This window comes from Trachemys scripta, chromosome 8 (genome assembly GCF_013100865.1).
Source record: "Trachemys scripta elegans isolate TJP31775 chromosome 8, CAS_Tse_1.0, whole genome shotgun sequence".
Taxonomy (NCBI): Eukaryota; Metazoa; Chordata; order Testudines; family Emydidae; genus Trachemys; species Trachemys scripta.
In genome coordinates, this window is record NC_048305.1 from 49,248,638 (window position 1) to 49,265,291 (window position 16,654).

The 16,654-nt window shown below is 41.7% G+C and overlaps 1 protein-coding gene across 5 annotated transcripts in view; it reads left to right on the plus strand.

Moving 5' to 3' along the window:
• RABGAP1L (RAB GTPase activating protein 1 like) overlaps nucleotides 1–16,654 on the plus strand; it is a 544,030-nt gene that overhangs the window by 431,234 nt on the left and 96,142 nt on the right. For 4 of the 5 annotated variants that reach the window (XM_034779149.1, XM_034779151.1, XM_034779152.1 and 1 more), the window contains exon 19: nucleotides 15,606–15,734. In XM_034779149.1, coding sequence (XP_034635040.1) covers nucleotides 15,606–15,734 — 129 coding nt within the window. Of the gene's footprint in view, nucleotides 1–6,635; nucleotides 7,183–15,605; nucleotides 15,735–16,654 lie in introns of those variants that run through there. The other variant, XM_034779153.1, reaches the window with a different exon arrangement.

Genomic DNA, 16,654 nt, shown 5'->3' on the forward strand with positions numbered 1-16,654 from the left:
CGTAGTATCTGAGTGTGAACCCAGTATGAACAGGTAAGACATAAGACCCCCTATTGCCAGGCTCTGAGCATATGACAAATACTTAAACAGAGTAAAGAACAGCAGTAGCAAACCAACAACTGTTTTGCGCAAAACTTCCTAACCGTCAGGGTTGTTAAGCACTGGAATAAATTGCCTAGACATGTTGTGGAATCAATGTCATTGGAGGTTTTTAAAAAGCAGATTAGACAAACACCTGTCAGGGACGGTCTAGATAATACTTAGTCCTGCCTCGAGTGTAATGGACTGAACTAGAAGACCTCTTGAGGTCACTTCCAATCATATACTTCTGTGATTCTATGAATGCCATAGAATCATAGAATTGGAAGGGACCTCGAGAGGTCATCTATTCCAGTCCCCTGCACTCGTGGCAGGACTAATTATCTAGACCATTCCTGACAGGTGTTTGTCTAACCTGCTCTTAAAAATCTCCCTAGGCAATTTATCCCAGTGCTTAACCACGCTGACAGGAAGTTTTTTGTAATGTCCAACCTAAACCTCCCTTGCTACAATTTAAGCCTATTGCTTTTTGTTCTATCCTCAGAGGTTAAGAAAAACAATTTTTCTTCCTCCTCCTTATAACAACCTTTTACATACTTGAAAACTGTTATCATGTCCCCTCCTCTGTCTTCTCTTTTCTAGACTAAACAAACCCAGTGTTTTCAGTCTTCCATCATAGGTCATGTTTTCTAGACCTTTAATCATTTTTGTTGCTCTTCTCTGGACTCTCTCCAGTTTGTCCACATGCTTCCTGAAATGTGGCGCCCAGAACTGGACACAATACTCCAGTTGAGGCCTAATCAGTGCAGAGAGAGCGGAAGAATTATTTCTCGTGTCTTGCTTACAACATTCTTGCTAATACATCCCAGAATAATGTTCGCTTTTTTTGCAACAGCATTACACTGTAGACTCATATTTAGCTTGTGGTCCACTATAACCCCCAGATCCCTTTCCTCAGTACTCCTTCCTAGGCAGTCATTTCCCATTTTGTATGTGTGCAACTGATTGTTCCTTCCTAAATGGAGTACTGTGCATTTGTCCTTATTGAATTTCATCCTATTTACTTCAGACCATTTCTCCAGTTTGTCCTAAACTAAAATTTCCCTCTTCAACTATCCCAGAACCCTAATCTCCCCCAGATAGAAATCCACAGCCTCATCTAGAATCCCCTGAACTTCATCCATCCACAGATTCCTTCCCATATATGTTTGTTTTGATTTATATACTAGTTCCATAAAAGAAGTACCTATTCTTTGTTTTAGGGGCTCCTTGACACATTTTCAAATACAATTATATATTAAAGCTACCTCAGAGAGATGGCTTTGAACCATGCTCTAAAGGTCAACAAATGTGGGCCATTTTGAAATAGGGTGACCAGATGTTCCGATTTTATAGGGACAGTCCCGATTCCCGGTCTTTTTCTTATATAGGCTCCTATTACCCTCCTCCCCACCCCTACCCTCCCATCCCAATTTTTCACACTTGCTGTCTGGTCACCCTATTTTGAAACCAAGTTGGGGAGTGAATTCCGAAGTCGAGGAGCCCTCACAGAGAATGCCTTGCCAGCAGCTACTTCTCTAGCAGGGAGCTCCTCATCATGCATCTCTGCTGAGCTCAACTGTGCCATTGTTGCATGGGCAGAGAGACAGTCTCTTGGAGAAGAAAGCCCTCGGCCAGTTAGGGATTCATAGGTCAGAACCAATACCTTAAAGTCCACTGAGAAGCTAATGAGCAGCCCATGGAGATTCAGAGTATTAGTGCTGTGTGCTGACTGCAAGACAAGCTGCTTAACTTGCATGCTTTGCTCCTGGTTGCACCAGCCTCAGTTTCTGAGTTGATTTAAAGAGTGGCCTTTGAAGAGTGCATTGCAATAGTCTAATGTTGCATGAATGGCAGTAAGGTCTGCATCAGAGAGAGAGGGCTGGAACTTCCTGACAAGAAACAGATGGAAATAAGATGTCCTGTTTACTTGTGCTATAAAACCGCAGCAGCTGGGAGTGTAACAAGACCGCGAAATTGCAAATTTGAATGACAAACAGCAGACCCACTCTCAATCTGAGGGATTAAGGTAATCGTTGCCATATCTTCTGGTTGCTTCTCCCAGCCTACTAATATCAGCTCAGTCCAGGTTGAGCCTCAGCCCACTCACCCTCATTCGTGTGCCAATTGCAGTAGGTTCTGCTTAATAACGACCTATTTAATAACAGCTTTCTGTTAATGGAACCATTCTGCCTGGAACCAAAACCGTACAATGGGCTACAATGTTACTTGGTCTGGATACTGGCAATAGGCATGCCGGCTATTGACAACTTTTTTGTGGGGGCTGCAGCCAGGAATAGAAGTGCTGGGATATGTGGAGCCCATGCCCCAGGCAGATGCCCAGATGCCAGGGCTTTGCATAGGGATCAGGACACTGAGGGCCCATGAGCCTGCACGGTTACCTCTCCCTGCGTTCTCCAGGTTATGTCCTACCCTGGCACCAGGGCCTGGACTCCACAAATCCCAGCACCCCTGCTCCCCAGCTGCGGCAGGATTGTGAAGCTGCAGCCAAGAAAGAAAGAGCTGACCTGTGCCAAGCCCAGGCCCCTTGTGCCAAGGCAGAACAGAGCCTGGAAAGTGCAGAGAGAGGTACCCTGTAGCCCCAGCGCTTCGTTCCCTGGCTGCAGCCCCCACAAACCTGCCTGCGTCCAGAGCTCGGGATGTCCCAGCCCTTCCTTCCCTGGCTGCAGCCTTACAAATCTGCCTTTCACTTACTGACAACTGCTGGTTAATGGCAACTTTTGGCTGTCCACTGAGGGGTTTATAATAAGCTGCATATACTGGACTCCATCCACAGAGGGAAACATTCCACTGTATCCTCTGGTTTGAATGCAATGGAGACACCAGAACATCATCGGTTTATTAGAAAAACACACACCGCTCCAAAAAAAGAGATTATTTTCCCAAGGAAAAAACTGGGAGGGGGCACGCATTGAAAAACAAAACAAAACAAAACACCCTTAAAGGTGTTGTAAAATGAAACACAAAAGACACACTATGTCAGTCACACATTTTAAGGCCAAAAGGGACCATTATGATATTCAACGCTGACCTCCCGCACAACGCAGGCCATAGATTGTACCCCTTGCATCAAACCTATAACAACTTAGTTGAGTTAGCGTTAGAGTATGTCTCTCTGTAGCAAGACCATCAATCTTGATTTAAAGATTTCAAGGAGTGAGGAATGCACCACATCCCTTGGGAAGCGGTTCCAGTGGTTAATTGTTCTCCCTGCTAAAAATCTCACCTTATTTCCAATCTGAAATTGTCTTGCTTCAGCTCCCAGCAATTGGATCTCATTATTTCTTTGCCTGCTAGAGTAAAGAGACATCTTTGTATTCACTTCACAAGCATATTCATTCTTCATACATAAAAAGAAACAAGCCTTATCCAAAACGAAAAGTCTGCATTTCTGTAAGTAAAACAAAAGAACACAATAGCTGAGGCCCCCGTCTATTAAAATTAGCTTGAGGTCTGTTGAACAGAGTGCAGGTCTTTCAAAAATTGACAAATGCTGAATGGAACTGTTCTGCCTCCTGTTGATTCCACCCACTAGCCCTGCCTCTCTCACCAGTCATTCCACTCTCTGTGCTTCTAGACAGTTCTGTAAGTTCCTTCGTGTTTCCCAGTGGGCATAACAGGAACCTTCATAGTCACATTGTTTCCTTTTTAATGTTTTTAGAGTAAAGTTTTCATTTTGAAAACTTTGATTATGATCATGGGCTCCTCAACCTAGCAAACAAAGGTCTAACAAGACTGAAAATTCATACTGGAAATTAGGCATACATTTTTAAAAGTGAGGGGAATTGACCCTTGGAGCAATTTATTAAGGGTCATGGTGGATTCTTCATCATGGGCAATTTTTAAACCAAGATTGGATGTTTTACTAAAACATCTTCTTTAGTTCAAACTGGAATTATTTTGGGAAAGTCCTATGGCCTGTGGTATACAGGAGGGCAGAGCAGAAGATCCCAGTGGTCCCTTTCTGGCCTTGTCATCCATGAATCAAATCACAGATTGAAACTTGATTCTAATATTTCTAGTATCTGCGAACTCTCCTACATATGTTATGTTCATGTAAATACTTTAAATGCAAAAACAAAATTGGAAAAATAACCCCACTATGTTGTTGTTTTTGTTTTCCTAAGTGGAACCCGTTAGCTTTTTCCTAACCAAGTTAACACATCCCTTTCTCGCTAGCCCCCACAGTGGACCTACCCACACATTGTATAGACATGATAAGGTAGAACCTTGGGCAACCACACGAGACCTTTTGTGCACTGAAACAATTACACAAAAGCATTCATTGGAATCATGTTACAAGGCAGCCTTATATGTTCCTGCTTGGGCCTTAAGCAAGTCAGGACCACCTCATGATGAACAGTGCTGAAGTCTGCTAATAAATCTATTAATATGGACTCCTGATCTTTAGTCCTTTAGAACCCATTCTTCCAGTGCAGTCTGAATTCCATAACTGGTCTGAAGCCAGATCGGCAAGGATCAAAGATCTGAGGATTCTAGAATATCAGAGCTTTCTCCATAAACTTAACCAAAATGGAAGATTATAGTAGGTCAGATTGGCTGTTACAAGTAAAGATTTCTTGTGCAAAGGTCATACACAATTTCTCTTAAGAGTGCTAGGACAATTTCTACCAATCATGGACCTTCTATTTCCTTGCCAGCCTTCAACAGCCAGGTGCAGGGAGTGGATCAAAGTACTCCCTGTACATCCCAAGCCTCGATGGGGATCACTAACCTTAACTAAATCAGAGATGATATAGCCTCCACTCCTTCAAAATTCTGTTCTCCAGATAGTCCAGTCCGAACATGAATGATTTGCTCTGTAAAATAAGGTATTTCCTTGCAGCAGGATAATGTACTCAAATCAACTGCCAGGAGAAGACTGCTTGGATTAAATAGGCTATACACTGCTAAAGCAATGTAGGTGCTGTGGGTAAGATGATGAATTTCTTTTTTGCATCCTGCACAGCAATACATAAGAGTTTAAGGAATCTTGGACACAGTCAGCCATCATTACCCCATAGTCTCTTCCACTGCTGCTCCAGCCATTCTCCCATGCACTTCATCTGTCACAGTAAACCAAGATGACCTGTGAGGATGGAGTTATTTTTGCTAACACCTTTCCCGTAAAGTTCTTTGTCAGTCCACGAAAATGTTTTAATGGAATTCAGTATAGATGGTACATTAGCCTGAATTGTATCAACTTCAATTTAGTATTTTTCACTGCTGTTGCAGAGTTTATCCAGACATGTCTTAATAAGTCAAATCTTCTTCACATTTAGACTACTTATATGAGAGCATTCTGATTGTGATTTCAATTTTGTGACGTTGTATTGTGGAATTTCACTTTTTATCAAATAATGTTTTGGCCAGTAGCTCTGCTAAAGGGGGTTATTCTGGATATAGGAAGTCCAGGGACAAATGCTTTTTACAAGCTAATGTGTATTTGCAGAAATGTGTGCAATTTTCAAGGATCATATCTCTTTGTCATTTTAGATCTTTTCAAAATCTACTATCTTTCTATAAATTAGAAATATGTTGAATTCCATTATCTGTCTGCTTATGCAGGGATATTATTTTAGTTTTCAGTCTAGTGTGTGAATTGTTCCAAAGATATGCTTTGTTGTACAGTCCATTTTCTAACTGAATGATTTAAAGGCAGAGCCTCATAAAAGGCATGCTTTCTCAAGCTCACTCCCAATGAGAAGAAGAAGAACATGCTACAATATATCTAGCCATATGGCAGAGATACCTGGCCTGTTCCATGCATGGGAGAAGTGCAAGATAATTGAAGATGTGACATCACAGCATTTCCCCCGACAAATTTGCAGTTTTTTTTCGATCATATTTTATACATTGTAGAAATTCTGTTCCATCAGTGCAAATCTTCTCCACATTCAGAAATGCCTTCTGAAGTCATACTACCTGAAACTGTAATTAGTGCTGTACAAACATAGGCCGTGTCATTCCAGCTTCTTAGAATCCGGGTGCTGTGCTCTCTCCATCAGTAGTCCATCAGTACGCCCTGGCATCTCTCACTGTTCCATGCAATAATCTAGGAGGGACTGGAGTGTTTTGCCCTAACCACATATATGTGGAAAGTATTGAATCTGTTTGTGTTTTTTGAAAACAGATATGAATAAGGTGTATATATTGGTTGGCAGTCTGTTGATTTCCTCTAAGCATCAAATGGTAAGAGGATGCAGTTCATATATCTGTGAGTTTGGGATTCAACAGCAGAAACTGTCTGACTAACATTGATTTAAGGTAGACTGGGAGGGGGAGCTCATCGGTTCAACAGCTCACTATTGGCTTCTTATTACAGCATTCTCCCCCGAGACACACTCTGCATGCTCATTCACCTACCTCCTTCTCTCCCCTCCCCCTCCTTTCCTACCCCTTCATTACTGATTCACAGCAAGAGGCGGCAGCAGCAGCAGCAGCGGCCAGGATTGTCACGAATCAGGGATTGCAATGAGCTCATCCTTTTCTCTTTGCAGCTTCATAACTGCCCTGGTTTTATTGCTCTTATTGCTGCTCCTGTCTGCTCACACACACATTCATAGATGCACTGGGCCCTGCTAGCTATCCTTTGCCTTTCTCCCATCAGAGCTTTCCTGCTCTCATTCTCTGCCATTTTCCTGCTTTCCAGTTAGATTTAGATGCATCTGTTCTTTGGTTTGTTTTTTGTAATCTACTTTGGACTCCTGCTAAGCCATCACAGTGGATCATATTCTTCTTTGATTCATAGCAAGATGCCTTGCTCTTTCTAAGACATTAGCTGACATTCCTTGCTGTAGGCAGAAGTGTGAACCTATTTGGGAGATCTGAGGCTAGCTCCTATAATATTGTAGTTTTTCAGATTGTGGCTAAGAGACTGCGCTTCTCACTCTGGATACTTACTGCTTATTGCTCATGGAAGAAGGGGTACCTTGCACAACCCCAGCTGCCAAGCTCACACCACCCGTCAAAAAGTCACAGGACATGCATGACGAGCGGAGCAAGCTGGTGAATGAGTATGCATGTCGTGTGCTGGAACTTCTGGGGATGGGGCATCGCCTGTTTGTGCCTCGGCTGCTTGCGGTGAGATCACATTTTCTTGAAATTAATTCATAGTTTATCTACCATCCTCCTTTCCCCTCCCTCTGCCTCCAAGGATCCTCTGCAGCTGTTAGATACATGAGGATTCCCCCATTTCCCCCCTGTTTTACACAGCCCACCTAAGAAGCACTGAATCCTGCTCACTGCTGTTCTAGCCAAGGAAGACTGGATGGATACTCCCTTCTGAGCCCATCAGTGCCACTCCTTAACTGGTGTGAGGGGTCATCGGGCTGCATTAATGTTTTTGTTCTCAATTTCATCGTGATTGCTAGTGTAGTATGTCCTACTCATTCCCAAATACTAATGCAGATTGCATTGGTGCTTAGCATTCAGAATTCCTAACTCCTGATGCCAATGTTAATTTCAGACATGCAGGCAATTTCATCCATAATTTGAAGCAGTGATGCTGTATATTTGCTTACTTCTAACATTTCTGTGCTTGACTGTGAAAATCCAGCTGGCAAGGTGTAAAATGTCTAAATTATCTCTGAGAAGGAAATGGTTAAAGATGCTCTTATCTGCTGGAGCACCTGAACTGTGTGTCTGTGAAATGGCCTGAAGCTAGTGTGGCTTGTTATGATAGAGAGACGTCTGACCTGCTTATCATTTGTACAGCAGTACAAGAACAAAGCCAAACACACAAAATAGTTAAGGTAAAAGACTGAAAACCACTAGCCAGTCCTGCCCAGTTCTCTTCCATGGCTCTGTAACTAAACCAGGCTACAGTTCTGTAGTATAATTGGTCCAAAGCAGTTCTGTTATCTAATATCCAGTATTTCATAGCTGAACATAAATATTCCAACTAATCTGGTTATTGTGTGTTGGAGAGAGTTCTTTAGGTGGACCCAGACAGTTTTATAATGGGAAATTGGTTTTCTAGAGGGATAGGGGTTTTTCTTTATTGCCATACTCTTAACTAATCCTGTACTATTCCTAGAATGACCTAAGCTTGGTTTTTTACAAGTACTTTAGAAACCTATTCTTGATCTCCATTTTCTGCAGTAGACCCAGATAAGTGACAGACTGTTTCTTAAAGGATGTTTAAGGCATAAGAAGTTCACCAGAATACTCCTTTCCTTCTGCATCGTGAGACATTCAATCAAAAACCAAGTAGTTTTAATTACTTGAAATGAAAAGTGATGACAAATTTCAATAACATCATTTGGTGTGGGTATGGATTTAGTGCTCATCCTAGAGAGAGGCTAATAACAGGTTTGAATCAATCAAACTATAAGCATTATCCAAGCTTCCCCCCGTAGCACTCCTAATGTGCCCAAATCCTGAGCTGTATGCAGAATGTATTCCATTAAAGAGTTATGTGAAAAATTTGCTCTATAGCAATTACATCAGCCTATAAAATTCTCACCTGAGTCAAGTACACTTGTTGAAAGGCAACTGAAATAGCATTAATTTTGTTTGGATTTTTCCCTTCATTATCATCATGGTTAGACTGAGTGTGTCTAGTCCTTGAATTTGTTTTTGGGCCTATACATTTTCATGATTATTTTGCAAGTCTTAACTCACAGTGCCTTTTGGAAGTCTGTGAGTACACATAGATGAACTGGAAAGATTTGGCAAGAGACATCATTTATCTTCAGTCACAGAGTTATTAGCAGTGCACTTGTGGATGTCAATACATTGTGCATAAGACTTAGGCCAGGTCTACACGAAAACTTTTGCTGGTACTGTTGGTTAGCATTGTGATTCTTTTTCTTTACGACATTTTTATACTGGGAAAAAGTGCTTTTGCCCGTATAGCTTGTTTTGTTCCAGGAAACAGTGTAAGCTATACTGGCAAATGCACTCTTTTGCCAGAATAAACTGCATGTACACTAGAAGAATATACAGGCAGATCATTTTCTAACATAGGCAAGGCCTTGGTTCTCAGAAAGTTTACTCACTATAGTGGTAGAAAGTACTGTAGTTCTGCTTTATCTTATTGGAGAGGCTAATGATGTGGGATCCATGACTAATACTTACAGGGCAGCATTATGAGGAACCATGTCACATATAGCATTGCAGACTCTCTCCTATCTATGGAAAAGGAATGGATTCAAAGCTTTAAAAAAATTTGCAGATAATCCTTGATTTTAGATTACCAGATTTAGAATATGTAAGAGGTTAAATAAGAGACATACAGTCTGACCTATTTGTCTTAGAAGAGTACATTTTATATTGTGCAAGATCAATAATAATAGTAATACCTAGTTCCTATCTATGCGCTTTTCATCCATAAAGCTTAAAGCACCTTGCAAAAAGAGGTAAATACCATTATCCCCATTCTACGGATGGGGAAATGGTATAAGGTAAGACTATTTGGCATAGGAAACAGATAAGGGTAGGGAATTTAGTAATGAATTAGAGAGAATGGGGTCTGACTTTCCCCTGCCTTGCACTCTGGGTAGACATTGATCTCTAGTCAGAGAGGGTGTAAAATGCTACCATTTGATGTGGGTAGTGTTTTATACTCTGTACAGGTAGGTGTAAATGATTATACGAGATGCAAGACAGTGAAGAATCAAGTCCAGAGAGTGCAGTGTGGATGACCCTGAATCTCATATGTCTCATCACTTCTTAGGTGAGAATTAGAGTCAGAGTTGATGCTGACATTACTGAAGCAGGCTGGAAATTTCTGCAAAGCAGAACAGAGTAATTAAATTAAAAGAAAAACAAGTCAGAGTTACATTTTCCACTTTGCATGTTCTTAACTATTTTGGGGAGCTTCATTGTGACATGTCCTCGCCAAAAAAAGTAATCAAGGTGGGTATGTTATACTGCCCATAATTTCAAAACCGTGTGCATTCTCTTCTCCTGCTTCATGCTTAGGGTTTTCCAAAACTGCACTTTTGCAGTGGAAAGTGCTTTTTCTGAGTTTCAGCAAAATTCCTTGAAGGGCTTTTACACATCTACAAAAACACACTTTATCCATTTAAAAAAAAAAAACCTAAAATTTTTTACCCACCCTTTTAAAGACATGGCTATGATGAAACAAGCTGAAGTTTGAAACTTCAACTTGATATGGCCATGGACATTTTTGAGATCTACTATTTTTGTTTGGTTTGAAAGAAAAATCAGTTTAACAAAAACACAACGATTTGTAAGCTGTTTATTGAGTACTTGAAAGTGTCCTTAAGTCCCCAACATGGATGTGCAGGTAATTAAGCTGGACTTGATGGTTCACCAAGCTTACAAACTTTTTTGGTAAAACGAGCTGTTTGTCAGCTCCACAAGCTGATTGACTGCAGACCAAGAAGTTTACAGATCTTTGTATGCCGAATGGCTCCAGGATTCTTCCTTGATCCATCATTAAGGATCACAAAAAGTCAAAAAAATGGAAGGCTTATGGTGTCAACACCAGTATAATTTGTATTACACATTGTGATGGGTGTTCACCCCATACTTACTCTGAAAGGGTTAATACAGATTGAGAAGGGGGCTAATTAACCCAAAAGGCCACAGCTGAGGGGAATCAGGTGGCTAAGTAGTCCCCTGACTTGAGGGAGTGGGCAGTAAGCAGGAAGAGTGCCTGAGCTGTTGCTACTTCCTGAATAGCTGGTAGGGAAACCCCTGGTCTGGAACCCTCTAATCAGCAATCAAGGTCTGCCCTCCTATTCCTTGCTGTTTTCTCCTGTGCCTTTCTTACCTTGCTGGCTCTTCCATCTCTCTGGGTGTGCCAGTCCAAACTCCCTCCGCCCAGGGAGTAACTGTAGGCTACTCTCTCTAGCCTAAAACACACCTCTCAGAGGGTGATTGTAGAATACTCTCCTGCAGTCTCTTCCTGGTCTTAGCTCCTGGACTTTTATACAGACAGGCTCTTCCTGTTCCTGCCCAGCTGAGCCTCATTTAATCAATCCCTTGCTCCTGTTCCAGGTGCAATCTGGGCAGTTAATTGGCCCACCTTAACTCTATCCAGTCTTCTGTGGGGTGGACATCCCATCACACACACTGTTTTCTATTGCTTTTTTCTTTCCTGTTCTAATGAGTAGCTAAATATTTCTGTTGGTTGAACAATTTAGAGCATAAGACATACACAAGTGCAGTCAGTGAAAATTATTCTTTAGAATCTTTACTATGGTATTTCTTGACTTCATGTGATTTTTCACTGTGAAACTTTAACATTTCAGTTAACAGGGGCATTTTTTTTTTAATTAAAAATGCACAGTGAAGTAGAAAAGTCCAAATATTAAGGCTTCAGCTAAACACAGTGTATCAGATCTAAAACTTCATAACTTTTACTTTTCAATGGCTATAGACTCAATCCAGCAAACTCTTACTCGTATGAATAGTTCTTATTTACATGAGTAGTAAATGAATAGCTTGGGAGAACAACAAAATAATAGATGTACATTATACAAAACAATTTGGTTCTCCTAGCAAGTTCCTTGCATCAAAGTTTGGTTCAATGTTTTGAGTGTTTTTTATAATGAAGCATTGCTTTGGGAATGTGGTGCTTTTGGAGTTCCAAAGGCTTGATGTTCTAGCTGCCTAGGAGAATTGCATTCAGAGTGGTCCCGGCAATGTCCTGAACTCCCAAAATGTATTTGGAATATAGTTGAAAAGTCCCATCACTGGGCGGGGGGAAATTGCCTCACAGCGTATTTGAAGACTGATTCTTTGGTGCCTGTTTTCAAATAGTGCTTTCTCTTCTCTGCTAACCCTATATCATATTAAGACATACTGGAGAAATTGTAACGTGTATTTAATTGAGTTGATTTAACTGATTTATAGGGCACCTATCTGGAGCTCTTGGTGCAATATATTAGTTAAAAAATACAAATAGAATACAGTACAGACAACACAAGTGAACAGACTGACCCAGGTCAATTCAAACTAAAAAGTCACCTAAAAATAGGATAATCTAATTCCAGCACTCAATCCCCTTCCTTATCATAGCCTGGCAAAAAGATGGGATTGCAGTGTGCCTGGAAGGCTAAGAAATCAAGGCTCTGGCATTAACTTTTGAAGTCCAGAACCTGGATGGAAAACATTCTGTCAGCAGTCCCTCCATCCATTAGAGCTCCATCAGGGTAGTATCTGAGCTCCTTCTACATAAAATCAATAGCAATAGAAAAGTCCTTAGTGGACTTCATGGAGTCTCTGGCATATTTCCCTTTATGGGGTGAGAACTGTACTTGGGGGTAAGTGTTGTTTGTTTTTGTGGGTTTTTTGAGAGGGGAGGGATTTGGGAATAAATTGTGAATGACACTCATTGTGGAAAATACTTTCTCAAAGAGGAAAGTTTTGTAATATAATGAGGGACTGCAGCTCAAATGCCTCCCTTGATTGCAAATGTGGCAGTATCACACATGGAGAGAGGTGATCACTCAGATAGCCATTTACCAAATCATTTATGTTTTTTCAGTCAACACTAACCCTTTGAACTTGTACCCAAAAGCTGATAGGCAGCCAGTGCAGATCATTGGTACTGCATGCTCTCTGTATGAGGAACTGCTTAATAAGCAAGCCAACACATTCTACAAGTTCCATATAATAATCCCCAAAGTGTTGCCCTATGTGGAATACACTACAGTCACCCTGTCTTGAGTGATAAAAATAGCTCAGGTGAAGCCTGCATCCAAAAGAAATGGTTGCAGTTTAAACCAAATATTTTTTTGGCCACAGCAGCATTGATGAGCAGCCCCAAATCAGTTAAATGCATCAGCATTCCATCAATATTGCCTTATTCTTATTCGGATCGACCCTCAGCCAGAGCCAGATATGATCATTTGCATAGCTGCTTGAACAATTTGTGTAATGGGGGTGCTGAGAGCCATTGAACCAAACTGTAAACCCTGTATGTGATGGAAACCACTTCAAGCCAGGGGGTGCAGCAGCACCCCTAGTTCCAGCACCTGTGATGGTTTGTAGAGCTGCGTGTCATCAACATGCTGAAGGTACCTTTTCTCATGTTCCTTCACTAATGATCCCACTGGCCTCACCTATCATGAACAGAGGAGTAGCCAGATAGATCCCTGTGGAACCCTACGTGAGAGTTTTTGGGGCAGAACAACACTTGCTCTCTGGAATCACACACACAAAGAAACAGTGCTACTCAAGCAACTTAAGCCACTCCTTGAGGGTCATGAACCTATCAACCATATCTTGTGATCAGTGGTGGCAAAGATTACCAACACACCCAAAAAAATCAGCATGGACAGTTGATCGTCTTCTGTCATTAGTCAACACATCCAATGTAGTTTTGTCCCCTATTCATGGGCCTTAAGCCTGACTGAGGAAATCTGAGGGCTCCAAAAACTGCCAGAGTTCCCCTACTACAACCTTCTCCATGATGTTTCCCAAAAAGGGAGATGAAAAACAGGTCAATAACTGGCAACATTGTCAGTATTGAAGTGGCATACTTCAGGTACCATCTTCATGCGCTAAACTACTCAAGAGATTAGTGACCAGGAAAATTCACGCTGGCTCTTCCTACCACTTTAACAAATTTTAAAGCCTTTTTTCTTATGTATGCATTGTATTCTCTCACCATGAAAAATAGTTTATAATAGAAATGGGAGCAAAAATGTAAAAACCTGCACAATCTTGAGTACCATTTAAAAATTGTATTAAGCTTAACTAGATTGTTCCTTTCAGGCCGCTCCTTCCATCTTTTCTGGGCCTAGCTGCTACTGCGCTTTCAAAAGAGCTGTTGTTTGTGGCCAGCTTGGCCACTTCCTATGCTTGATTGTTTCTGGTACATGCTTTTAAAGCCTGCAGCTTTTTATTGAAATATAATTTAAAGCATTTGGGAAAAATTATATTTGCTCTTTTTAAAAAAGTGTTTATATAGTTGATTTAATTATTTATATGTAAATGAGCCAATCTTGCAATAAGAATATCCAGGTTCACAAAGTGTGCAGTGCTGATTCATAACTGAAAGCATCAGGATCATTTTCTACAGTTAGATTTTCACGGATTTTAAGATCAAAAGGGATCATTAGAACATCTAGTTTGATCTGCATAGTACAGGCCATAGAATTTGATCCAATTATGCCTGTATTGAGCTCAATCACTTGTGTATGACTAAAGCGTATCTTCCAGAAAGGCATCCAATCTTCATTTGAAGACTTCAAGAGATTTTGAACTGGTGAGGCTACATTTGGGAAACCGAGTAGTTCACTTTGGGGATTTGTGCACACACACATCTATTGCATATGTGCAACCCTGACCTCTGTGCAAACATAGTGCATTGTACACATGGAAGTTGGGCATTCACACTTGAAAATTTTACATCAGAACATAAGAATGGCCATACTAGGTCAGACCAAAGGTCCATCAAGCCCAGTATCCTGTCTTCCAACAGTGGCCAGTGCCAGGTGCCCCAGACGGAGTGAACCTAACAGGTAATGATCAAGTGATCACTCTCCTGCCATCCATCTCCACCCTCTGACAAACAGAGGCTAGGGACACCATTCCTTACCCATCCTGGCTAATTGCCATTAATGGACTTAGCCTCCATTAATTTATTTAGTTCTCTTTTAAACCTTGTTATAGTTTTGGCCTTCACAAACTCCTCAGGCAAGGAGTTCTACAGATTGACAGTATGCTGTGTGAAGAAGAACTTCCTTTTATTTGTTTTAAACCTGCTGCCCATTAACTTATTACTTAATTAATTAATTAGCTGTAGTCTTTTGTATTCTCTCAAATGCAGAAGTTAATCTTATTAAATTTTACATACATTTTTAGTAAGGTGTGAGTAACAGAAACAAATACTAATCTCCATGATACTGTTCATATTGCCCTGTCAGCAGCACTACTGGATTTCTGTTCAACCTTAATCTCTTCCCTTTTCCAAGTACAGTACTAACTATGTTTGTGGCTCAGTACCACTGTGATAAGCATTAAATTGAAAAATATAGAGGTGGGGTGTAATGCTTTTTCTGGCACAATGCTACATATGAATTTAGTGTCACAGGCTCCTTCACATTAATGATTTTCTGATACTTGTTATAACTCAGAAGCACTTTTACATCTGCTGCTGATGTCTGTAGCCATATACAGTGTCTTTCTAGCAGGGAGTTACTGAAATCAGCAACAATCTAAGACGCACAAACCATCTCATAAACACCATAATTCACCTCCTAGCTTTTTCTGTCCCTGAGTTCCATCTTGACAGACTTTGCCAGATTCACTTTCTCAGCCTCCAGGTATAGAAAGATAAGTACATCAGCTTGTTAAACTCCTCTTATCATGCTACTTTGTCTGGGATTTTTCTGGATGTGCTCTTGACTTTTTATTTCATCTTATAAGGTGTAGGTTAGAGAACCATTGTCCTAGAGAATGTTTTTTGAGCTAATGTGAACACTAGCTGTTCGGAATAAATTTAGTAGATGATAAATCCAATAATAGAGCAGGTATGGATGTTCTGTGTGTTTATAATAGTTCTTATCTGTATTTCATTGCAGACCTCAAAGGAGGACCTTTTACAGGCTGATTTTGAAGGGGCTTTAAAATTCTTCAGAGTTCAGCTGCCAAAGAGGTACAGAGCAGAAGAGAACGCTAGAAGACTAATGGAACAGGCCTGCAACATTAAGGTAAGAGTGGTCTTCACTATCTCTAATTCAGCAAAGTGTAAAGAGGGAAAGAGGCAGCAGAACATGGAAATAAAAGTGAAATTCTTAGTATTTATATTTAAACAAAATAATGCATCAGGCTTTTTTTCCTCAAAATCTGCTTTGAATAAAGCAACTAAGTAGAATAGGGAAATTGATTTATAGTTGGAAAAGTAAAAGTAGAGATGTCACTTAATTAGTTAATTTGTAAATAGTCAAAAGACTAAAAAGCTGGATGGTATGTCAGAGGCTCACACACCCATTTGTCAATTTGGGCTACCAGGTATCTTGCCTTTGGGGCTATTCATCTGCCAGGTATTGTTTTATACTGTAAATATTTTGGAGTAGAAGACAATCTTTCTTGCAGTTTACGCTTACCGAGACAGTGGTCCTCTGTCCAAATGGTACCCTAGCCAAAGCCTTCTCTGCAAACAATGGGCTTCTTAGGAGCTCTGAACTTAGGGTTACCATATTTTGAGCCTCCAAAAGGAGGACACTCCACATTTGATTCGCGGGAAGCCTGAAGCAGGTAAGGGGGGGCGTGGGGGGAGGAGGCGCAGCCCAGGCTGGCCCCCCCGGCGTTTCCAGCCTGGGTCGGCTCGGGCCCTGAGGTGCCGACCCCGGGCCCCGGCCCGGCCCCCGGACTCCCGGCCGAGCACCCCCTGGCCCCGCCGGCCCCCGGCCGAACACCCCTGGCCCGCTCAGCACCCCCCAGCCCTGCCGGCCCGCTCAGCGGCCCCTGGACCCCCTGCCGAGCACCCCCCCAGCTCCGCCAGTGCTCGGCCCCTGGACCCCCGCCCCGCCGGCGCTCGGCCCCGCCGGCCCCCAGCGCTCGGTGACCCCGGTCCCCGGCACCCCCGGCGCTCGGCCCCTAGTCCCCGGCACCGCCGGCGCTCGGCCCC